The sequence below is a fragment of the Vombatus ursinus genome, unplaced genomic scaffold (genome assembly GCF_900497805.2).
Source record: "Vombatus ursinus unplaced genomic scaffold, bare-nosed wombat genome assembly UNPS02012958.1, whole genome shotgun sequence".
Lineage (NCBI taxonomy): Eukaryota > Metazoa > Chordata > Mammalia > Diprotodontia > Vombatidae > Vombatus > Vombatus ursinus.
This window is the reverse complement of record NW_020952736.1, coordinates 1,334,270-1,359,920: the sequence shown is the minus strand read 5'-3', so window position 1 is coordinate 1,359,920 and position 25,651 is coordinate 1,334,270. Positions and strand designations below refer to the sequence as shown.

General features: G+C 42.8%; 1 protein-coding gene across 2 annotated transcripts; it reads right to left on the bottom strand.

Moving 5' to 3' along the window:
* Window positions 1-1,266: 1,266 nt before the first annotated feature.
* KRT78 (keratin 78) lies at window positions 1,267-10,549 on the bottom strand. Of its 2 annotated transcripts, XM_027858329.1 has the most exons (9): window positions 9,437-10,548; window positions 8,620-8,840; window positions 7,648-7,708; window positions 6,859-6,954; window positions 5,342-5,506; window positions 4,738-4,863; window positions 2,328-2,548; window positions 2,025-2,059; window positions 1,267-1,911 (listed from the first exon to the last, which is right to left on the bottom strand). In XM_027858329.1, the coding sequence occupies exons 1-9, from the start codon at window positions 9,827-9,829 to the stop codon at window positions 1,694-1,696; spliced, it is 1,536 nt and encodes a 511-aa protein (XP_027714130.1). In that variant the 5' UTR covers window positions 9,830-10,548; the 3' UTR covers window positions 1,267-1,693. The 2 variants fall into 2 exon arrangements, with proteins under 2 accessions (XP_027714130.1, XP_027714131.1); XM_027858330.1 differs by lacking the exons at window positions 7,648-7,708; window positions 8,620-8,840 and having other exon boundaries at window positions 9,437-10,549.
* Between the last annotated feature and the right edge of the window lie 15,102 nt (window positions 10,550-25,651).

The following is a 25,651-nucleotide window of genomic DNA, read 5'->3' as shown; positions in this document are numbered from 1 at the left end:
GACAAGAGAGAGAAAGAGAGAGAGAGACAGTTCACCTGGCTGAAGACCATAAATTTGTCACAAGAGGCAAGTGGAGCTACTATTCAGTTTCACAATAGGGAAGGGAGACATCCATAAGGTCATTTCCAAGCTAAGAACAGCTTAAAGTTGGAGGATAGATGCCAGAGGCAGACAAGGAGATAAGAGAGTCCACAAGAGTCATCAGATACTGCTTCTCCTCAAAGAAGCAGAGAAATGGACACCCAGGAAGTTAAAGCAATGTCCTCCAAAGTCACACAATGAGGGAGGAGTGGAAATCTGAAACGAATCTAATTCTCTTTACTCTTAGTCTTGAAAGAGAAGATGAAAGGATTAAGCATTTATCTAGTACATACTAGGAGCCAGGCACTGTGCTAAATGCTTTACAAATAGCTCATTTGATCCTTAAAACAACCCTGGGAGGAAGGTGTTATTATTATCTTCATTTTGCAGTTGAGGAAACTGAGACAAACAGAGGTTAAATGACTTGCTCAGGATCACACAGCTAGTAAGTATCTGAGGCTGGATTTGAACTTGGGTCTTCTTGACTCCAGGCCCACCAATCTATCCACTGTACCACCAGCTGTCTGTCAGTGGGACCATATGGTTTCCCCTCATTTATTCCTTCCATTTCTATGGTTGGGTCTAGACTAGACTCTGTCTGGGCCTAGGCAGTAATTTTTTTCAGGCTAGACTAACTTAATCTAACATAATAGGAAAAGATCATGGACTGGGTAGAGTCTTCTTTGCATTTGGATATGAAGCCCTAAGGGAAGAAGGAAGGGAGTCCAGGCAAAGAAAATAAATGCATAAATGAGGAGAACCCCTGAGCTGAGAACTGGGGGAGAAACTCATAAGAACCTAGATTTAGATCTAGAAGTGACCATAGAGGCCATTTTGCACATGAGAAAACTATGACCCAGCTGTCCAAGGTTGTACAGCTAACAACTGTCAAAAGCTGGATTTGAACCCCAGTTCTCAGAGTAAGAGTACTTTGCAATGTACAACAATACCTCTCCCTTCCCCAAGACCTCAAAATTCTCAACAAAAAAAAAAAAGACCAAGCAAATTTTCAGGAGTGGAAAACAAATGAACTTTATTGTTGTTCCAGAACCTTAGACCCTTGCATTTAGAGTTGTGGTATCATAGAATTTAGAGATGGAAGAGACTAGGGCCATTATCTAGTCTAACCCTTTCATTTTCTAGATGACGAAGCTGAAGCCCAGAGAGGTTAGAAAATTTGGCCAAGGTCACACATCTAGTAAGTGACAGAGCCAAGATTTGAACTCAAATCCTCCAAATCCAGTGTTCTCTCCACTCTGTTAGGCAGTCACTCAGAAGAGCACAGCTCCAGTCCTAGTTCTGGCTTTTAGTAGTCATGTGACTGTACATAAATCAGTAAAATCTCTAATCATCCTTTTCCTCATCATTAAAGTAGGTTTAACAATATTTGCACTACAAGACTCATGGAAACATTGTGAGGAAAGTGAAACTATAAAAATGTGAGCTTCTATTGTTTGCGAGAAAGAAAAAGCATTAATCAATGTCTGGGTCTATGTGTATTGGAGGGAACACGAAAGGGACCAAGTTGATTGAGGAGGGAAAGCTCTGGATTGTGGAACCCTGTCTGGGCCATTAAAGGGTTTGCCTTTGGGGATCCACCCCAGTATGTGATTCAGTATGTGATAGTCTTCAAAGTTGACATGGTTGTCTTCTTCAAGATGGTGCCAGTGACAGAACCTGAACTGGATTTGGAAAAGCCAGAACCAGAGGCAGAGATGAAGCCAGAACCAGGGCCTTTGACAAAGCGGGAGCCTCCAACCACGACACTGGAGCAGCCGAATTCTGAGTTCCCACATCCTCCAGAGCCAGTGGTACCTCCACCAAACATTGCTACAAAGAAAGGTGCACCTGTTAATAATATTGGCACTTCTTTTTTGCCTCCCCTTAGAGGCCAGAGCAATACCAAACCACCTACTCCCTCCCAGAAGCCAACCAGGACTCACAAATGCTGACATTGTTGATATATTCCCCAGACATCCTGTTGGAAAAAGGACAAGAGGAGAAAAATCTCAGTCCAGATCCACTGGATCCATCCCTCTGGGGCTCTGAGGTCTCTCTAAAGGCAACCAACCCACAGGGCAAACAGAATTCCCAGTCCCCATAATCCCTCTTGGTAGATCTGGATAGAGACTCAAAGTAGAGAAATAACCCAGGGTATGAGGGTAAGTATTTTGTTGGAAGTTTCTCTATTAGATATAGCATTGGTGTTCGGATCATCCCAGGGTCCTCAAGGCCCCAGCAGTCACCTGCACTCCTCGCCCTCCAGTAGTCTCCTGTAGGTGGCTATTTCCACGTCCAGGGCCAGCTTGGTGCTTATCAGCTCCTGGTAGTCTCGGAGCAGGCTTGCCATATCTTGCTTAGCTTTCTTAAGTGCACCCTCTAAGTCCACCACCTTGACCTGGGCATCCTTGACGGCCTGTTCTCCACGTTGTTCAGCATCAGTGATGGCCGACTGGATTGTGGCATTCTGAGAGAGGAAAAGCATTGGCTATACTAGCCCCATCACAGGACACTTCCCTCAGCCCACAGTGGACTTGGAGATAAATTAGGTGTGTTCCGATTTCCCTTTCCTCATGGGAGCAGTGAATTCCAAGATCAGAGACCTCAATTAATTTCTTCCACTTTATCTCATTTTTTGTCAGGGAGAAAAGCCTAGCAACTTTCTAGCTCCTTCTGAGTGGGTAGGGACCTTCATCATTAGAGAAGAAGGGAGCCTCAGGGAATCCAATGAAAGTGAGTGCATTAGACTGATCCTCAGGGGCCTTAAGTGCAAATCTCAGTTCTGCCACTTTCTAGCTAGGTGATCTTGGGTGCATGACTTTAGCTCTCTGACCCCTGATATTCTTCTGAAGTAGGAGTGATCAGAACACCCACATGATAAGCCTCAAAGGGTTGTTATAAGGAATGTACTTTATAAATCATAAGGTGCTACAGAAATGTGAGGTGTTATTACGGTGAATTCTCAGATTATCAGAGCAGAACAAGACACGAAGTCCATACCCAATCAGTATTCGACTGATTAATTGAATGCACAGATTCTCTGCCATGTGAACATGGCAGGACCCAAAGCTGCATCCTAAAGACACACTGAAGAATTTCAGCATTATCCAGTATTTGGGATTTCTGTGGCACTGTGCCTCTCCATCAGGGTGGATATTCGAGAGCTGACTGTCTGAGAATTCAGAGGTGGCTTGTAGCCCAAACTGGGATGATTTAAAGAATAACTTGGCAAGGGGGAAAGGAAAAATTCTGAGCTGATATCCTGGGAATTCATAAGCCTTTGTAACAAGTCATGAAACTACCCTGTAAGCCCCATCCTATTTTCTGGCTCTACTCCTCTCTGTACACACACACACACACACACACACACACACACACACACAAACAATGAAAAGCATCACCTCTGGGACTGATGCAAAACACCCACCTAAGTACAGCTATTTTTTGTCTCTTTTACTCTCTACCTCTGGACCTTCACTATTTTACACTTTCTCTAGGGTGGGATGAAAGAATTGACTATTATGATTTAAAATACCTTCCCTTGAAGTTCTTGCTAAAATGGATAAATCCATAGAAATTTCAAAACTAACAACAAAGGAGTTAAGAAAGCAAAGAGGTGACCATGTTAATAGCCATCATCAGTCCCTTACCTAGGAGTATTAAGCAATTATTTGAGTATCAAGGAAGAAGCGCAAAATTGTCTTGGGATCTCCTTGCCACATAATTGTTGTTGTTTGTCCTTTGGACCAATTACATCAGGAAGGAGGATAAGTGAAGGAGAGCTATGCAAAGTCACCAGCCTAACTTTCTCCTCTGCAGCCATCTTGATCCAGTGGCAAGATACAGATTAGCATGACTGGAGATGGCCCCAATGCAATGAAAGACCTAGGCCTTTTTAAGCTAAGGTCTTTTCCAGGTCTCAGTTTGTCTGAGGCAACACCCATTCAGTGATTAAGGCTAGGTAAGAAATGAGGCAAAAGATGGCCTCTTTTACCTAGTCAAAAAAAAGAAAAATCAATCTGGGAGGGGAAGACCCTGAGGGTTTCTGGCCATAACCAAAACAATTGCTATTACACTCACTCTGAGCCAGCAAAACCCAAACTATGACCAAGTGAGGCTTGGGCTGGGACCTGTTATTGGCCAATCGATGAAAGCCAGAGTGATTTGGGTTTAAAGTATGGTCAAGTAACTCCATTTGAATCCCAATGGGCTTTATCAAAGCCTGGTTTTCCAATGCTCTATTTCAAGAAATAATAAATGATTTGGGGGCATGGGGCAAACTAGTTAACTGTCCCAGTTTTTTTTAAGATAGAACAAATAAGTAGGTAAAAGAAAAAAGAAATTTAACCTGTAAACCCCAAGATATCTTGGAGGTTTCAGAGATCAAAATTTATATTCCTTTGGGCAGAGAGCACCCACAGGTAAGGGTATGATTCTCTAGCCACAAAATTATACCCCTAACTAATATACCAAGGAAAAGAACTTAATTTCTTTGCTTATACTCATTACTAATTGAGGGTTGGGTCCTCTCATTTGGGGGACAATGGAGAGAGAAGCAGGAGTTGGAGAGGGTAGGTTTTAGGGACACAAAAGACAGCACCTGGAGGGAGATACTGAAGGAGAAGGAAAGGGGCTAGGGAACACAGAAGAACCCACCTGCTTCTTGACATTCTCAATTTGATTTTGAAGTTTCTGAATTGCTTGGGTCAGTTCAGTAATTTGGATCTTAGTGTCTCTCATGCTGTCTCCATGTTTCTCGGCAGAAATTCGAAGTTCCTGATACTGATAAGAGAGCCAGAGGTGACACTATCACTCACTGGTTGGCCCCATCCCTTGATGGTGACCCCCCAAGATCACCTTTGACCCCGAGCACCCTGGACCCCCTTTGCACCTACTTCTCATCATGTCCATGCCCATGATACCCATTAATGGATTTAGGTTAAGACTTCAATTCCCCCCTCCAGGAGATACAAGAATGTGCATTCAAAGATTGAGTTTCCTTAATGGGTAGATATTTAGGGGACATTGAAGATCATCCATTTCCCTTCTTCATCACAAACCTTGGAGACAATGGCACCCTATCCCTCCCCAACCCCACTCAGTAGCAGAATGATATCACACAGAATATATCCAGAAACCAAACTCCCAGAATCCTTCCTGACAGTAAAGGCCAGATGACTGGGAAAAAGTTTGGATGACCTCTAGGTAGGAACTGTGGAGTGTGAATGGATGGAAGAACAGACAATGTCAGGACAAAGACCTTAGTGTGGTACATGGCTTCAGCCTCTGCTTTGCTCTTCTGCATAATAATCTCATACTGGGCTCGGACATCTGAAATGATACTGCCCAGGTCCAGATATCGGTTATTGTCCATGGAAACAACCACTGAGGTGTCGTTGACATGAGTCTGGAAGTAATCGATCTCCTATAGGAGAGAAAGTATTATCCGGAGCCCAGGTCCCTCCACTCCAGGAACTCTAGAGCCCCAATTCCTTTTGAGCCTCCAGGCTGATAAGATCTTAGAGTCAGTGCTCAGAATCACCACTGAGGGTACGTCACAGCAGGGCCCAACCAGGAGCTGAGCAGGGAGAGGTTGTCAGACTAGACCAGTCATTAAACACCAAAGAAAGGGCAGCTAAGTGGCGCAGTGGATAGAGCACTGGCCCTGGATTCAGGAGGACCTGAGTTCAAATCCGGCCTCAGACCAGTAACACTTACTAGCTGTGTGACCCTGGGCAAGTTACTTAACCCCACTGCCTAACTTTAAAAAAAAAAAAAAAGACCAGAGAAAGGAGTGAGGATCCCAAGGGGCCAAGTAGAGGCTGCTGGGAAAATTGAGAAGAGAGCACTAGGGGCTGATGAGCCACTGTAGGAGGATGGCACAGATAGAAAAAGAAACAGAAGCTTAGGTGGCAGTAGAGGAGATAGCTATAAGCTAGGACAATAGAAGGGGGGAGGGAAGGAAAGAAGCATGTATTAAGAGCCTACTATGTACTGGGCAGGCACTGTGCTAAGTGCTTCACGAACATTGAACCTTACTGCAATCTTGAGAGGTAAGTTCTATTATTATCCCCTTTTTATAATTAAGGGAACTGAGGCAGATAAAGATTAAATGACTTGCCCAGGGATACATGGCTAATGTCTGAGGCCAGATTTGAACTCAAGTCTTCTTGACTCCAGGTCCAGTGCTTCATCTAGCTACTTCTGGAAGAGGATGGGGGTTGGGAGGAGACACTGGGACAGAAGTGGGGAAGGGGAGCTGGTGAGATACTAAGAAAGGGGGAAGGGTTGAAGAGCCCTTGGGTAGAGGGACAGGGAATGGTTAGAGGTACTGAAGGGAAGAGGAAGGGGTAGAGAGGCAGGTGCTAGAAGGACACAAGGTGGGGAGACAGCCTCCAGGGGAATAGGCCAGAAGTTGAGAGGAAACTTGGGAAAGAAGGGACATGACTAGGGTCTAGCCTACTGGAGACTGAGGAGGATGAGGAAGGGATAGAGGAAGGTTATGAAGGGATAAACATATGGTGGGGAAAACTGGGGCCTGGGGCACAGAAGTTTGGAGAAAAGACTGGATGGGAGGGTTCTGAAGCAATAGAGTCTGGAGGGATTTTGGTCCAGGGAAGGGGTGTTTTGACAGGAATAATATGCAGATTTGCCTAACAGGGGTACACTTCCTGGCCAATTAGAAATATGGTAACAGAAACCATCCCTGCCCCACTCCATTGGCCCACCCCCATCCCCCTCCTTGGGTCTTCAACAGAGACTTGACATAATACTCACTTCCTCGAACACACTTTTCAAAAAGTTGATCCTTTCTTGAAGAGTATCCACCCGGCCTTGTAGTTCCATCTTGCTCATGTAGATGTTATCTACGTCCTAGGGGAAAATGGAGGCAAGAGAACTCAGCTAACTGCTGCCCATATCCTTTTTTCTAGCTCAGACCAACTGGCTAGATCACCACCCTTTTCTATCCTAGACTCTAGACCTATCCCCGGTCTACAAAACCTTCTCTCATACTCTTTGCCTAACTATAGAGGAAAACATTGGGATTGGGCACAGGACACCACTTTTTCACAACAATGACTTATACTCTCCTCTTCCTGGAAGCCTTCTTTGATTAATCCCAGGCAACTCTTCTTAGATAATTCCTCCCCTCTTCTTCTAGAACTAATATCTACATACCTCATCAGTAGCTCCCAGCTCTGTGTATGTGTATATGTGTGAGTGTGTATGTCCAGGACTGTGTGTCCTGTTTCCCCCAGTAGCCTGGGAGTTCCTTTAGAGGCAGCACTCAAGATCAGATTAAAACTCAGGCATGTAATATCTGTGTGACTCTGGGCAAGTCACTTAACTTCTGTCTGCCTCAGTTCTCTCATCTGTAAAATTGAGATAATAATAGCACCTACCTTATGAGAATCAAATGAAATAACATTAGTAAAGTGCTTAGCACAATGTCTAGCACATAGGAAGCACTATAGAAATGTAAGTTGTTATTATTTTTATTATTATTTATAATCATCATCATCATCATCATCAGAGGGAGAGAAAATAACATTGGGCCTTTCTCACCTTCTTGAAGACCATAAGGTCATTCTCAGCTGTGGCACGTTTGTGGGCCTCCTGTTCATACCTTTCAAATGAGAAGACACAGACTGAGGTACCCCAGAGGCCATCCTATCCATTCCCCCGCCTCTAAACTAGACTGCCCTGATACAATCCTCTCTTCCTCCCCCGATCCCATGTCTTTAAACTCTGCAGAACAGAAGGTTCCATACCCCTTTTCAGAAGTTTTCTATCTTTCCCTTGAAGTAGCTACTTCCTCATGCTGAATCTAAGGCCCTCTTGTCAGCTCTGCCCCTTTTCCCTTAAAGAGGGAAATCAAGCCAGGGATCTGAAATTCTAGCAGGGTCATGAATGAAGCCAGAGGTTAAGGAAGGCCCCAGCGATCCTTCCTCCTCTGGTCCTGACAACCAAATGGTCAGAATCCGAACTCCACTGACTCACAGCAGCTGAACAGGAATTTCCTGAGCTCACTGAACTATTGGGAGAGGCAGCCAGGTATTGTGGAAAAAGCATAGATCTTAGAACTAAACTGTTTGTTTAGTCATTTCAGTCATATCCAACTCTTCGTGACCCCATTTAGGGTTTTCTCGGCAAAGATATTAGAGTGGTTTACCATTTCCTTCTCCAACTTATTTCACAGACAAGGAAACTGAGGCAAACAGGGTTAAGTGACTTGCCTAGGGTCACACAGTCAATAAGTGTCTGAAGCCAGACTTGAACTTATGAAGATGAGTCTTCCTGACTTCAGGCCCAGCACTCTATCCACTGCCCCACCCAACTGCCCTAGAACTAGGTGAGCTGGGTTCAAATCTTGACTTGGCTACTTTCTATTTCAATGTCTTCCTTTGTAAAATCAGGAAGTCGATCCAGAAGATCCCTGAACTTCCTAGGCCCTGTTATGATCCTTTCCTTCTGCCCATCTCCTTAGGGCCCTCGGGTAAAGAAGATTTGGTGGGGGAGGGAGTTGCTTTTTCCTACTTGGTTTTATAATCCTCCTCCTGCTCCTGACAAGTCTTCAGTTCCAAGGCCAGTGCCCCATGTTCCCCCTGGAGTTGCTCTAGTCGCCTCCTCAGCCTGGCTATATAGGCCTCAAAGATGGGGTCCATGGTTTGGAGATGGCCTCCCATCCCCTCCTTCTGGTCCTGCAAAAGCTGCCACTTGGTTTCCAGCACTTTGTTCTGCTGTTCCAGAAACTGAACCTGATGCACAAACAGAAGGATCTTGAAACTTCTCCAAAGTCAAGTGTAGAGGCCTCCAAAAAAGCCTCAGAATTGAAAATAGACAGCAGAGATGGAGATATCTGGCCCTACAGTCAAAAGACTCAAGTTTGCCACTTCTTGGCTAAGGGTCCTGGGGCAATTCACTTTCTGGGATCAGGTGAACTCTACAGGCCCTTAGATGCTATAATTCTGTGACTGGTCAGTCCAGTGAAGCATCCCTTGTTAATTAAACAGAGCAAGTCTCTATTTTGATCTTTCTTCCCCTTTGGCAAGTTCAGGGAATATTAGAGTCTTCTGAAGGGTTAGTAGAAGTAGCACATCCTAGTATTGACTAATTCTGTTTAACCAACAACCCCCACAGCCCTCCCCTGAAGTGTCCAACAAGATAAAATGGCTTCTAAGGACGTTGGGGGACATAACAGCTAGGTTTGGGGGGAGGGGATTTTCTGACTTTGAAAGATGATTGGACAGGTCATGGAGAGAAGCCAGAACCCCCCTCTCCTCTAAGCCTAGGACCAGAAACTGTCTCTCTGGTGAAGGTGCAGCTATAGGGGATTGGATGTAATGACCCTCACCTTGTCAATGAAGGAGGCAAACTGGTTGTTGAGGGCTCTGATCTGCTGGATTTCCTGAGTCCGCACGGTTTGGAACTGGGGGTCAATCTCAATCTTGAGAGGACTCAGGAGATTCTGATTGATGGTGACCTCTTGGATGCCTCCTGGGGGACAAAGACCAGCCCCTACCCCACCCTGCCCAAACTTCCCCCCTAATCTGCCCCCTGACCCCCAGTTTTTCCTTCCCCAGCCAGAGATGCTTCTGGCCTCTCTCGTGGAACAAAGGCTTTTGCTGCTGAAGCCACCAGCTGTCTTTGCTCCCCAGATGCCACCTCTACCCCAGTTCCCCATCCTGGCAGAGCAAGCAGACCGGGCACTGAAGCCCCCACGAGCACCAAATGGCACCCTGGACATGGTCAGGACAGATGGTCTCAGTAGCTTCAGACAGATGGACAGTCAGATGAGGTGAGTGAGTTCCTGCCCTGGGGCTCCAGCACGAGACTTTTATCCCCACCAACCGGGCTGGGCCTGGGAGAGCAGGATGAACTAGGATGCTCTTGGCCTGACTGTGTCTGTCACTCCCTTCCCCGTCACCACCACCTCACACTGACCTGTCCTAAAACACACCCAGAGTCAATCATTCCCCAGTCATGAGCAGAACCCTATCTTCCAGAGGAAAGAGGAGACATGGGAGCTGACCTCAGGGAGCTTCTTTCCTAAAAGCGGAAATGGAACCCCACATACCCAGACAGAGAAAAGAGACAGAACTAGGGGCAGTCAGGCAATTTGGGACATCAGTTAAGGGTGGGATGAGATGAGAAGACAATGGAGTAAGCAGAGACAGGGGTGAATGGGAATCAGATAAGGCATCTGGCAAGGAACAGTAGGAGAGGGAGAAAGGGAAAAGGGGAGGAGAAAAAAGGAGAAGGGAAAAGAAAAGGAATGGAAAAGGGGGAGGGTAAAGAAAGGGAAGGGGCAACAGAAGAAGCTTGTGAACTTCAGAAATGGATGAAAGTAAGGTGTGGGGAAGGGCTGGGGAGCAGGTTTGCCTTACCAGAGTAGACAGCCTGAGCCAAGCAGCTCTAGAAGGCTAGGGACGCCTCAGCGGACTCCTGAACCTTCTAGGAGACTATTCGTGCCATCAAGATTGAGGTGTGGAAGGAATGGGTCAGACAGAGGCAGGGAGAGGCTAGAAAGTCATCCGGGCTACATGATGCAACAAGGTTTGGAAATGAAATTGGGAAAAAAAGAATTCCTAGTCCCTCCCCCGACCACCACCCAATACATCAATCAAGCGTACAGTCCTTCTTGCACACAGACCAGGTATCTTTAGCCCCAGCTTCCAGAGAACGGGGTGTCTCCCTTCAACTTCATGAGCATGTCTATACTTAAGGGTCAATCCACTTACCGCCAATTATTACATTTATGTGGCCGAGCAATACCCCAGGCTGCAAGACACATCCAGGCATTGAAATGAAGTGTTCTCAAGGGGAATATCTCTTACTAAACCTCTCAACATCTTAAAAAATCTTGAGTGGTTGTCAGAGAAAAAGAACAGAAAAGTACACTCACAGAATGCGATGAGTCTCAACAGTTCTACGAGATACAAGACAGGTAGGAGGTCGGGCAAGATGCATTCATTAAGTGCTCACTATATGCGCTGGGGTTAAAAATGTAAGAAAAAGGAAAGATAGTCCCTGCCCTCAAGGAGCTTACATTCTAATAGGGGAAGATAGCAAGTGAAAAGAGGTCTGAAAGGGGAGTGGGAAGAGGGGGCAGAAAAGTTACCTGTAAAACAGAAGGAGAATCATTGAGTTTGGAGGCATGTTGATGAAGTCCAGAGAATAAGAAACATAGCCAGTAGGAGAATGCAACATGACTGACCTGGGCCTCTCCCCAAAATGGAGGTTCCTTGAAAGAACCCACTATGAGAGAGAAGGGTGTTCATCATGACAAAGGGATATTCTGGCCCCAGGTGCTGAGGGAAGTTCTGGGGCAAGAAGGTCTGCTGAGTTATTGTGGCAAAGGCCAGAGAGTTATAAGGACATCCAGGAAAGATATGAAGAATGGCTGTCCTAGACCCATTCCCAAAATGACCCAAGGCATTAGAGGATCCATCTATACAAATCTCAGTTCTGTCACATTAAGCAACTTATTACACCATTCTGGCCTCAATTTCCTCATCTGCGAAATGGAGAAGAGAGAGGTTGAACTAGATGACTTCTCAGGCATCTCCCATCTCTAAAGCAATCATCTTATGAAATTGAATGAAGATTATAGTTTAGTAGATCTGGGTCACAGAATCTGGGACTTGGAAGGAATCTTTAAGGTCATCTAATCCCATTTCACTCCCAGTGTAGCATCTTCTGTCATCCTTCATAAAAATCTATAAATGTGATTATATTATATTATATTATATCATATTATGTTATGTTATTTTATATCATATCATATCATATCATATTATATCATATTATATATTATTATTGCCTTCGGCTACTAGGCCAGCTAGGTGATACAGTGGAGAGAGTGTTTAAAGTCAAGAAGACTCATCTTCTTGGGTTCAAATCTGGCCTCATACAGTGTGACCCTGGGCAATTCACTTAACCTTGTTTACCTCAGTTTCTTCATCTGTAAAATGAGCTGGAGAAGGAAATGGCAAACCACTCCAGTATCTTTGCAAAAACAAAAAACAAAAAAAACAGGGTCATGAAGAATCAGAAACCATTGAAAAACAACTGAACAGCAGCAAACTATATATTTCTCCCCCTAACAAGTAAGTTAGGTGTTTGCAGTCTAAAATAGATTTTAGTTTGGGGGGAATCTCCTCATTATAGTAATTGACTTCTATTACTTAAACTTCTCTATAAAATTATTATAATTAGTTTCACTATGCTTTCTTCTCCCCACATTCCATTTTTTATCAGCATTAACTTGCTTAGGCCAGGAAAGAGTTGTTTGAACTGCATGTCTGTTTTTCATTTTTAATTTTTTTCTATATGTTCTCATTGTTTTGGTCTTTGCTCAGACAAGTTGGTGGTCTGACTATATACTGACAGCTGATTCAGAAATGACTCCCACTTTCATAATGAATCATGTCTAATCAGTTAAAATGTAAAATCAATTTCCTTTTTGTGACATTTTTTGGTGCTTACCACATCTAACATCTTCCAATTCTTGTCTTTAAAAAAAAAGTATTCATGACTTATAGAGTTAAAGGGTATAGTTTACAAGTCTTTGGTTTCTTTCATTCCTTACCACTGAACTATATTTTCCATCTTTTTTTTTTCATCATCCTCACCTATACCCATCTTTGCTTTGAAATCAAAAACTGATGGGAAGAGGAGGGGACCAGACCTATGATTTCACCTGTGTAGGGAAGTCATGGAGAAAAAACTCCTACCAATGCAATGAGCAACTCTTTTTCAACTTATTGTCTTAGAGAGGTGTCTGGGACATTGAGAGGTGAATTGATGTGCCAAGGCTCATGTGGTCTGACTGTAACAAAAGCAGGATTTGAACTCAGATCTTCTCAACCTGAGGCGGGCCCTCTATCTGTAATGTAATATTCATCAAAGTATGTGTTGATTTAATGTGGAAGGTCTTATCAAATATTTCTACAGCCTCCACAAAAGATGTTGATACATAGGGTATAATTATTTTTATGGTGGATTTTTGGCAAATACTTACCATGAGCACTGCAGTACAGGACAGCCAAATTTCTCATGACACAATATTTCTTGTGGTCATTGGATGTACAATAAAACCAAACCATTCTTCCATTTAAGTTCTTCTGTATTTTGTCTTCTGGTTTCATTTATGGTGAGAATGTCAAGATTAATAATATTCAGTTCCTCTAGTAATGTATTCCCTGGTTTGTCACTGGACAACTACTGGAGGAGGTACAAAGTTTAGATAAGGCCTGGTCCAAAGGTCCCAGTTACAGGCAAAAATCTGTGGGAAAAACTGGACCCCTATCTGGCAGAAATTTAGACCACTAACTTATATCATATACCAAGTAAACCCCAAATGAATACATGACCTAAATATAAAAGGTCCTATCATAAACAAATTAAAGGAACAAGAAAGAAATTACCTTTCAGAACTATGGACAAGAGAAAAAAAATCACAACCAAAAAATGAATAGAGATCACAAAAGATAAAAAGGACAACTTTTGGGGCAGCTGGGTGGTGCAGTGGATGGAGCACCAGCCCTCAAGTCAGGAGGACCTGACTTCAAATCCGGCCTCAGACCAAACACTTGACACTTACTAGCTGTGTTACCCTGGGCAAGTCACTTAACCCCAATTGCCTAAAAAAAATAAAATAAAATGGACAACTTTGATTACATAAAATTAAAATTTTTGCACAAACAAATCTAATGTAGTTAAGATTAAAAGGTAAAGAGTTAACTTGGGGGGGGGAATCTTTGCATCAAGTTTCTCAGATAAAAAAGTCATTTCAAAGATATTAAAGGAATGATTCAAAATTTATGAAAATAAAAACTAATCCCAATTGATAAATGGACAAAGGATATGAAAAAGCATTTCTCAAGAAAAGAAATCCAAATTATCTATAGCCATATTTTTAAATGTTCCAAACTACTAATAACTAGAGAAATGAAAATGAAAGCAATTCTGAGTTTTCACATCACATCCATCAGATTGGCTAAGCTGACCCCCCCCAAAAAAAAATGACAAATGTTGGAAGGACTTCAGGAAAACAGGCACATTGCTGCACTATTGAAGGAATTATGAATTAGTCTACCTGTTCTGGAAAACAATTTGGAACTCTGGCCCCAAAAGTTACTAAACTATGAATAACCTTATACGTAACAATACCACTACTAACCCTATACCCCAAAAGAGACCAAAAAAGAGAGAAAAGATTTAGGGTAACTCTTTTTCCAGTGTCAAAGAACTGGAAACTAAAGGGATGCTCATTAATTACAGGATGTCTAATCAAATTACGGTATAGTAATAGAATGGAATACTATTATATTGTAAGAAATTATAAAAGAGACCATTTGAGAGAAATCTGGGAAGACATGAATTGATGTAGAGTGAAGTGAGCAGAAACCAGGAGAATAAATTATACCATAACAACAACACTGTAAAATGAACAATTGTGAAAGATTAAGAACTCTGTTTAATGTAAAGAACAACCATGATTCCAGAGGACCAATGATACAGAATGCTACCCATACATCCTGACAGAGTGAAGACACACTAAATGTGCAGAATGATCCATACATTTTAGAACATGACCAATATAGGAATTTACTTTCCTTGACTATGTGTATTTGTCACAAGGGTTTTGTTTTCTTTTTTTTCCATTGGAGTGGGTGGAAAGGTAAGGAGAAAAATGTTGAAAATTGAAAAAAAAAAATTTAATTAAAAAAAAAGACCTAGTGTCCACTGTCATGGACTTTACAGTCTATCTGAGACCTAAGACACAAACACATTATATAAACTACAATGCACAGTATGTCAGGATAATTTATTAGAAACACCAAAGAAGAGTTGGTAAAGATAAGCATTGACATTGGAGATAATATCATATAAATCTCGATTAAAGTAAATATAAATGTTTAACCTAGAGAATAAAAGACTTAGAGAAAAAAGGACAGCTGCCTTCAAGTGTCTAATTGACTTTGTTTTGCTTGATTCTAGAGGACAGAATTTGCAGGGAGGCAGATTTAGACCTGATGAGTAAGAAAAAACTCCCTAAGTAGGACTGTCCCAGAATGCAATGGCTTGCTTTTAGACATGACAAGTTCCCACTAGAGTTACTGAAGTGAAGGATGGATGGATGGGTGGACGGACAACCATTTGTGTGAGGTTTTGTAAAGATGGTTCCCTATCGGGGCAGCTAGGTGGCACAGTGGATGGAGCACCGGCCCTGAAGTCAGGAGGACCTGAGTTCAAATCCGGCCTCAGACCAAACACTTGACACTTAGTAGCTGTGTGACCCTGGGCAAGTCACTTAACCCCAATTGCCTTAAAAAAAAAAAAAAAAAGATGATTCCCTATCAGATATGAGTTGGACTTAATAGTCTCTGAGGCACCTTCCAACCCCCTAAGATTCCCAAATTCTGTGTATAATGAGCACAATTTACTCAACTATCCACCAATGCAGATCATGACCACTCTGTATATTTTTCTCTTTCACCAGGCAAATTAGCTAACATTTACAGAGTGCTTTAAGGTTTGCAAAGATCCTCACAATGACCCTGTGAGGTAGATGCTACTATTATCCCCATTTTACAGGTGAGGAAAATGAAGCACAGATAGGGTGTGTGATTTGCCAGGGTCACATAGCTAGTAAGTTTCTGAGGCATGATAAGATAGGGAGTTGACTTGTGATAAGAAACTTCCTCTATCAATGAAGGTCAGTACCTTCTCTTCAATCTATAGTCTTAGAGAGTTGCCTAGAGCAGTGGTTCTTAAACATTTTGATGTCAGGACCCCTTTACACTCTTAAAAATTACTTTTATGAGGGGCAGCTAGGTGGCACAGTGGATAGAGCTCTGGCCTTGGAATCAGGAGGACCTGAGTGCAAATCCAGCCTCAGACACTTGACACTTACGAAGTCACTTAACCCTGATTGCCTCACCAAAAACAAACAAACAAACAAAAAAAGATATGCCCTTCAATTAGGTGGCACAGTGGATAGAGCTCTAGCCTTGGAGTCAAGAGGACCTGAGTTCAAATCTGGCCTCAGACACATAACACTTACTAGCTGTGTGAAAATTTTTTTTAAAAATTACTTTTATGATGACCTGGAGACCCTCATGATCAATGTGCCAAAAGAAGACAAGCTTATCATTCTGTGTGACTTTAACGTCAGAGTGGGCACAGACTATCAGACCTGGCAGGGATTTCTTGGAAGGAATGGAGTTGGAAATAGCAAAAGCAAGGGTCACTCATTTTTGAAGATTCATACATCTCATGACTTTCTTATCACCAACACTGACTTCCATTTACCTAAATGCAATAAAATTTTGTGGATTCACCCTCGCAGCAAACATTGACATTTAATAGATTATGTCATTGTAAGGAGAAGAGATAGACAAGGATGTGAGAGTAACAAAGGTGGTGTGTGGCACAGAGTGCTGGGACAATCACAGACTTATCCTCTCCAAACTAAACATTCACATTCAATGAAAGCTTCGGCCCCAAGGCAAGATGACTAGCAGAAGACTTAATGTCAAGAGATTAGAGTGCTTCTCCAAGCATTAACAGTTTGTTGCTAACTTGGAGGGAAAGCTGAGCCAACACATGATTGGCAATAGTGGAGCAGAAAAGGAGTGGGCAGATTTCAGAGATTTGGTATACAGCAGCACTGCATTTACTCATCTGGACCAGAAAACTTGCAAACATCAAGATTGGTTTGATGAAAACGATGGGGAAATTCAAAAGCTGCTACTTGAAAAACAAGAATTCCACAGGAGTTATGAGCAGGATAGTTCATCCATCTTTAAAGAGGCAGTGTTTGGTTCCATCGAAAGTAGAATGCAAAAAAAATAAAATAAAATAAAATTTTAAAAAGTAGACTGCAAATGAAGCTTAGAGAAATGCAGGATTCTTGGCTCAGTAAGAAGGCAGATGAAATTCAGTTTTACACTTAATAGTAATGACTCAAGGACACTCTTAAGGTCTCTCTGAAGAACTTTGGAATTGATTGTGAGACATGAAAGATGCTGGCATAGGACTGTCTAAAGAAGGTGCTGTGTTCTATAGGTAAAGCTCAAAAGAATTGAGAGATGCACAAACTTAGAGACATCTCCACTCCAAAGGTTCACATGGACTATTTGTGTCCAACCTCTGGTAGAGCCTTCTGAGCTCGTATTGGTCTGATCAGCCACAGTCAGGCACAAGGTACTTTGACCCCAACATATTGACGTAATCTTGGTCCTCTTAGAGCTAGAAGGACAACCAATAGTCTTAGAGAGTTTCCAAGAGAACGAAGAGAAAAAGTGACTTGCCAGAGTCACACAACCAGTATGTATCAGGGGCAGGACTTGAACCCACATCTTCATGGCTTGAAGACCAGCCTTTTGCCACTGTTCCACAGCTATATATAAAACACCCTGAAAATATCAGCTGTTGTTAGTATCAGACCACTCACTGATGTCTCACTATGTCATAAAGATATGAAACAGATGGATTCTCAAAGGTTTTACCATCAGAGGACAAACCCTAGTAGGTCCTCCCACCATGGAAATGCAATTTGTCTAAGTGGAAGAGGCACACAAAGGAATGGAATGGTGGCTTCTTGAAACATAATATTAGGGAAAGGAAGGGAAGAGAAGGGAATAAGTATTTATTAAGCCCCTCTTAAGTGCCAACCACTATGCTAAGCATTTTACAAATATCTCATTTAATTCTCACAATAACCCGGCTAATGGGAATCTCCCATTTTTCAGTTGAGAAAACAGAAGGAAACAAAGGGGAAGTGATTGCCCAAGGTCACACAGCTAGTAATTCTGAGGTGGGATGTGAACTTGAGTCTTCCTGACTGTAGTGCAAGAGCTCTATCCACTGCACCCCAGCAGTACAATCTACACTCAAACTCAATGTTTAAAAAAATAAGAACAAACTAATTGGGGAAAAAAGAACTACAGAATATATAACATGTTTTTAAAAAATAAAAGTAAATTCCATCTCAGACTTTAATCAAATAATGTGGGCAAAGATTCTACCACCTTGTCTGATGGAGGGGTCCACAGCTTTCTGGTAAGTCTTCCTGCCTCAAGTATCTTTCCTACTCCATTACATCTTCCTCTGACATATCAGAGACAACTCAGATCTGACCATGTCATATATACTACCTACTCAATAAACTCCCTGGCTTCCTGTTATCTCCAGGATCAAAAATAAAATCCTCAAAGGAGGTGTTCTAATGGGTCCAGAAATCCATATTTGTACTAAAGATTATTATTATAAAATTTACTTAGCTCAAAAATACAGAGCAATCAGTATGATAAACAAAAATACCTTTCAAAAATGGAAAAAGCTGTGTATTTAACTACATATATGTATTACTATTTTTCAAATGTATGTGGATGCTATTGTAACTAATAAAATAAAAATTCATTTAAAAGCATTAAAAAAATAAAAAAAATAAAAAAAATAAAATCCTCTCTTTGGTTTTAATGCCCTTCAAAACTTGACCCCTTCCTATCTTTCTATTCCTCTTACATTTGACCTGCTCGTCTCCTAGACAGTTAGGTGATATAATGGATAGAGCACTGGGTCTGAAATCAGGATAGACCTGAGTTCAAATCTAGCTTTAGACACTTACTAGCTGGGTGGCCCTAGGCAAGTTATTTAACCTCTGTCTACCTCAGTTTCCTCAACTATAAAACAGCACTTTTCTTCCCATAGTTATTGTGTGGATCAAATGAGATAATATTTGTAAAGCACTTAGTATAGTGCCTAGCACTTAAGAAGATATCATTTCCTTCCTATTCTATGACTCAAGAACACTAGACTTCTTGCTATTCCTCGAATATTTGCTGTTTCTTCTGCATGCCTGGAATTTTCTCCTTCCTCACCTTTATTTCCTGGAGTCCTCAGCTTCCTTCAAGACTCAGTTCAGGGGCAGCTAGGTGGCGCCGTGGATGGAGCTCCAGCCTTGGAGTTAGGAGGATCTGAGTTCAAATTCGACCCCAGACACTTGACACTTAACTAGCTGTGTGACCCTGGACAAGTCACTTAACCCAGATTGCCTAACCAAAAAAAAAAAAAAAGACTCGGTTCAAACCCCAGGTATCTCCAGCACTTAGCACAATGCCTGACACATAGTGAGTGCTTAATAAATGCTTGTTAACTAACTGATTTTGTACAGATCCCTACCTCCAGTCATATTTCCCTCTCTCACCCCAATAAAACAAATGGAAATTTCCCATCCTAAAGATCTCCCCAGAAAAGTGATTCTATGACCTCCCTACATACTCTTTCTCAGCTAAGAAATGCTTTCTAAACCAAATAAATTCAATCCAACTGAACAAACATTTAATGGCCTACTGTGTACTGGGAACTGTGTGCTAACTGGCTCTGAGGATACAAAGGCCCTGCCCTCAATTAGCTTACATTCTATTATGGGGAAACTACATGTACATAGAAAATAAAATAAAAAACATATATCAAATCATTTCTAATGAGAGGTCATATGTCTTATACAAAGGACATTGTGTTGACACAGAATTGGGGTTCCAAACAACCCAATGGTCCCACTGAAGTCTCTTTCTTTTCCATAAAAGCTAATTTAACATGGGCCAGTCCACGGAGCATTCACTTTGGCTCCTTGAGGATGTACTCATGCTCTGGCCTCTTGCCAGACAAGTGCAACCACAAACTCCTGGTTGGTCCCTTGGTCCTCATGAAGGCGGAGTGTAGAAGAAGCCACAGAGTATGTGTCACCAGCAGTGGCCTGAGTGCACACTCACCCCAACCCCCCTGTTATTCTAGATTAGTAGAAGCTTCCCCCAAAACCACTGAAGGTAGGGAGGAGCTGCATTCTTCCATGTGGCTGTTTCCTGATTCCTATCTCATCTTGTAGTTAAAACTAACCCAACAAGCAGGGAAGAAGAAGAGATTAGAGCTCCTTCTCCTTCTGCTTTAAGACCAGGTTCAAACTCAGGGTCATACCATCCTGTGCCCACTCCCAAAAGAGTAAGTCAGGGTGTAATCCCCTCCCTAAGCACCAGTCACTGCTATGCTCTAATGGAAAATCTGAGGGAAAGAAGGCTTAATCTACCCAGATCTCCATCCTGAACAAGCCCCTAAAGAGAGACTCAGAAGAGAAAAGTGAGGCAGTGCTGGTTGTCTCAGGGAGCTTTCAATCTGATGGGGCAAATAATGTGCCCATACCCAAGGCATAGACCCAAAGAAGCAAGACCTGAAGAGACAGGACTGACAGAAAGAGCTTAGTCCATTAGTGCTGCCAGAAAAGACTAGGGGACAGGGTTATGTGGGGAGGAGAGTTTCCTGAAGAAAAAGAATATGGAGCAGAAGTTGGAAAGAGGGGAGGGCCAGGCCTGGGTCAAGAAGTGAGACTGTCCTAGGCTGTCTCTGTGAGCATTAACAGAGGGAAGGCCAAATGGATAGGCACCCAGGCTTCATTCCAAAGGGAAAGATGAAAAGGCTGAGGATGGAGAGAGAGATGTCATAGAGCAGAACATGAGAATGGGAACTTGGAAATGGGGAACCGAGTCTGGAAAGACCCTGAGAAGTTAAGGACAGGCCTCAAGCTATCTGACCTAACACAGAAAGACAGCAACAACCTTCAATCCACTTCCTCTCTGAGCCAGTTCAAGTCAGGCCAGTCAAACAATGCCATGGGCCAGATTCTGCAGCTAGCAACTTCTCTCAACTCTCCAAAATATTTATGAAACCTGTTACTAAGGACAAACTCCCCAGCACTGCAGTGGGTGCTGAGATGATGGGGCAATTTCTAGGGAAAAGTTCTAGGGAGACATTGTACCCACGTTCCTGGAGAAAGACAATTCTGGGCCCATGAACGAATAAGATTGACAAGTCTTACCCATATAAGGAATACTTTAAGGTCATTTAGAAAGAACTGGACTCAACTAGGCCTGGGAAGAGCACAAATATTATTTTATTATCATTATTATTGGTAGTAGTAGTACACTTACCACTATACAACACTACCTTTAAGAGCTGTAAAAGCAGCAGGGGGATTAGCCAAATTTCCTCCCGCCTGCTTCTCTGTCCCACTTGGCCAATCTGTCATCCTCCTTTGTTCCTGTCCTAATCAACTCCTTTCTACAGAGCATTGCTTCTCTTCTTTATTTTTTCTTTTTTTATAGTATTCTATTTTTTTCCAATTACACGTAAAGAAAGCTTTCAACATCCATTTTTATAAGATTTTGAGTTCCAAACTTTTTTCTCCCGCCCCTTCCCCCTCCTCAAGAAAGCGAGCCATCTGATATAGGTCATACATGTATAATCATATTAAACATATTTCTACATTAGTCATGTTGTGAAAGAAGAATCAAAACAAAAGGGAAAAACAAGAGAAAGAAACAACAACAACAAAAAGTGAAAACAGTAAGCTCTGATCTTCATTCAGACTCCATAGTTCTTTCTCTGGATGTGGATAGCATTTTCCATCATGAGTCTTTTGGAGATGTGCTTCTCTTCTTTAATGGGATCCAGGGGGAGGTGGGGGCACAACCTCTTCCCTCATCAGCTACCAGTCTGATGGAGAAGAGGGTCACAGACACCCAAGACCCAGCCAGGCACAGAGGCTAGGGTTAACCTAGGCAAAAAAAAACAAAAAAAACAAAAAAAAAAAACCTCTAGACATCAATCCAATGTGATCCAACAGGTATTTATTAAGTGCTTACTGTGTACAAGGCCCTATGCTAGGGGCTGGTATGTAAAGCTCTTTGCATACTTTAGCTGATGAAACTGCAAAAGAAGCCTGAGAAGTAGGTACTACAAGTATCATAATCTCCATTTTACAGATGAGGAAACTGAAACTCAGAGAGGTTGCTTAGGAGGTAGAATTTGAAACCAGGAGATATTGTGGCTTAATGGATAGAAAGCAGGCCTAGAAACCAGGAAGGCCTAGAACAAGCCCCGCCTCTGACATATATTGTCTATGTGATCCTGAATGTGAACCTCTGAGTGTTCCAGGCAGCTCTATAAATTGCAAAGTTACCAAGTATCTGCATGGATATTTGGAGTTTCCTTACTTCAGAGTTCCCTGTACCAATGAAATCTTAAATCCAGTCTCTATCTCCTGTCCCTTTCTGGATAGAGCCCTCTATCTGCTCTTCCACCATTGCACATGGAGCTAGGCGCAGTGGATAGTATCACGGGAGAGGAGGAGATGGACTCATAGGGAGAAGAAAAGGGATCATCTGATACCTCAATTCACTCAAAAAGCTGGAGAGTTCTTCTTGATATCTGGATCCATCCCTGACCTTGTCCCTTACCTCACTAATAAGAGTTTGTTGAATTGAATTAAATTGAATTCCTGGGTATGAGGACCCCATTACCAAGCACTCCAGGTTAGAAATTGGAGTGAGGGTTAATAGAGGGGTCAGAGAACACCGTCAGACTCATTGTGGTGGGAGTTTTAAAGGAGGTTTGACCTTTAAAGCCCTTCCTAACCTGACCCCTTCCCACCTTTCAAGCCTTCTTAAAGCTTATGCTGCCCACCACCACCATGTACTCTGCCCTCCAGTGACAGTGGCCTCCCTGCTGGTCCGTCTCCTGACTCTGGGCATTTTCAGCGGGTTTGCTCCATGCCTGGAGTGCTTCACCTCCTTGTCTCTGCCTCCTGCCCTCCCTGGCTTCTCTTACATTCCAGCTAAAATCCCACCTTCTACAGGAAGACTTTACCAATCCTCCTTACTGCTTACTTCCTCTGTTGATTATCTCCAATTTCTCCTGCATAAATCTTCTTTGTATATAGCTGTCTGCATGTTAAATTCTAATTTAATTGTAATTGTAAATTGTAAATCATTAAATTGTAAGGCTCCTTGAGAATAGGGACTGGGTTTCTTTCACCTTTCTTTGAATCCTTTTTGCTTAGCCCAATGTCTGGCACTTAGCAGGCACTTAATAAATGCTTGTTGACAAATGGACAAGACTGTTGTTTACTTCCTCTTGGTCCCAAGGGTTACTTTGGTTTCTGTCCTGCAAGATGAGGGTTTTGCCCAGGCTGCCCCATCCCTCTGCCTTCCTCCTGAGTCAGCCTGACCCTTTGTTCAAGTAACTTGGCATGTCAAGCAGCGTGAAAGGCAGCCTGCCCTGTGCCAAGCAGGAGGCTCGAGGACATGGGGCATGTGCCAAGAGATTAGGGCTGCAGTTAAAGGGTAGAGAAGGGAAACTCATGTGGACAGAAGGGCCAAGAGATCCCCAGACTTAGGCTATTTTTATTTCTGATGGCAGGCTCTCAACACCTCACTCCTGGACTACTGCAGTAGCCTGCTGGTGGTTCTGCCTTCCTCAAGTCTCCCCCCTCTTCAATCTATGCTCCATTCAGTCACCAAAGTGATTTTCCTAAAGTGCAGATCCAATCATATCACCCCCTCCCCCATTCAATAAACTCCAGTAGGTCCCTATCACCTCCAGGATCAAATACGATATCTTCTGTTTGACATTCAAAGCTGTTCCTAATCTAGCCCCCTCCTACCTTTCCAGTCTTCTGCCTTACACGCCGACACGTTCTCTTCTATACAGTGACATTGGCCTCCTTGCTGTTCCTTGAACAAAACCCTTCATCTCTCAGGTCCCAGCATTTCCTCTGCCTGACCCCTGTACCTGGAATGCTCTCCCTCTTACCAGCTTCCCTGGCTTCCTTTAAGTCCCAACTAACATCCTCCCTTCTACAGGAAGCCTTTCCCAACCCCTCTTAATTCTAATGACTTCCCTTGGTCAATTATTTCCTATTTATCATGTATAGAGCTTGTTTGTACATATAGTATTTGTTTGCTTGCTGTCTCACTCATTAGATTGTAAGCTCCTTGAGGCAGGGACTGGCTTTTGCTTTTCTTTTTTTTTTTTTTAATCTCCCAGAAAGAGAGATGCTAGGGATATACAAACAAAAATGAAACACCAATTATCTCTGCTTAGAAAAGACCTCTCAAGGGGCAGCTAGGTGGCACAGTAGATAGAGCACCAGCCCTGAAGTCAGGAGGACCTGAGTTCAAATCCCACCTCTGACCAAACACTTGACACTTACTAGCTGAGTGACCCTGGGCAAGTCACTTAACCCCAATTGCCTTAAAAAAAAAAAAGACCTCTCAGAAATCTCTGGTCCCATTTCACACTCAATTTCCTGTGATGATGATCCTCTAGCCTGTCCCAAAAATCTTTATTTGCTCCTTTCTCCCTCTTCCCAGTCTCTCCAGACTACCCTCCCACAACCTTCACACAACAGATAAAACAAGTATCCTCCAGTACTGCTTTTATGTGGTTCTCCCCCTGTCTCAGGACCCCACTGTGGCGCTAGTCACCTTGGCTCAGCCCAACTTCAGGGTCCCCATAAGTATGCATCCACTACAGCTCACCTCTACCTCATTACCAGGGCAGCTAGGTGGCACAGTGAAGAGTGCTGGGCCTGGAGTCAAGAAGACCTGAGTCACTTACTAGCTGTGTGACCCTGAACAAGTCACTTAACCCCATTTGCCTCAGTTTCCTCATCTGTAAAAAAGGGAAATAGCAAACTTCTTCAGCATCTTTACCAAGAAAATCCCAAATGGGGTCACAAAGAGTTGAACACAACTGGAAAACAACAGAACAACAACAACAACAACCCTGGAGATACCAAGGAAGCAGTTTCTGGTGGGTGGAAGCTACAGGAGCCTTGGAAACCAATAAGAAAGTGGGAGTCATGGTTTCAGCAAGTGGAGACAGACAGACTTATGAAATAATTAAATCTTTGAGCTTCCAGGGGCCTTCAGAAATCATCTGGTATTTGGGTCCCTCTTTTTACAAATAAAGAAACTGAGGCCCAGAGTGAGAAAGCAACTTGTCTAGGGTCACACAGCTAGTTAGTAGCAGAGTTGGGCTGAGAAGAGGGGTAGCCTGCCTGTGAGCTCTATATTCTTTAAGGAGGGTTGACTAAGAGAAAAAGTGGAAGAAAAAGACAGAGAGAGACAAAGAATCCAACAGAGATACTAAACAGAGAGACTGAATGAGAGGATGCAAACTGAGATATAGGGAGAGCACAGAAAGGAAACAAAAGAGAGTCAGAGACAGAGAAAGAATTTAATCACCCAATTTAAACATGCAGCTAACTCCCCAGTGCCCAAAGACTGTTACTAGCTCCCACAGTTATGATGTTAACATATTCATTGATTATACCTGTGTGGAAACCCACTAAGGCTTCTTCTGATGGATCATCAATGACACAGAGAGATCATAGGAGCGTAGATTCAGAGCTAGAAAGGATCTCAAAGTACAGAGGTGCCAAACCCCAGTCTTCAGGACACTTCCAGATGCCACCCAAACCACATTAAAATGTAACTGGGAAGTATTTAACAAAATAAATAAAAATACAACAAAACATAGATAATGTCAATACGTGGTTTTCTAAATCGGTATGCAGACCACAGGGCTGCCTAGGTACAGTTTAGCGGTCCCCATTTCTCTCTGAGTTTGACACCACTGATCTACTCCAACCCTTTACTTTGACAGATGAGATGACTCTGAGCTCTCCAAGACTGTTTCCAACACATCATAGCGTATGGAA

What these genes read in the sequence shown, in the direction of transcription:
- KRT78 (XM_027858329.1), bottom strand. Translation starts at nt 9,829, where the DNA reads ATGTCCAGGGTGCCATTTGGTGCTCGTGGGGGCTTCAGTGCCCGGTCT. An exon ending in TTGCCTCCTTCATTGACAAG is followed by an intron (nt 8,841 to 9,436) that starts GTGAGGGTCATT and finishes TTTGTGCATCAG; the next exon opens with GTTCAGTTTCTGGAACAGCA. An exon ending in TGAAAAGTGTGTTCGAGGAA is followed by an intron (nt 5,507 to 6,858) that starts GTGAGTATTATG and finishes TCTCTCCTATAG; the next exon opens with GAGATCGATTACTTCCAGAC.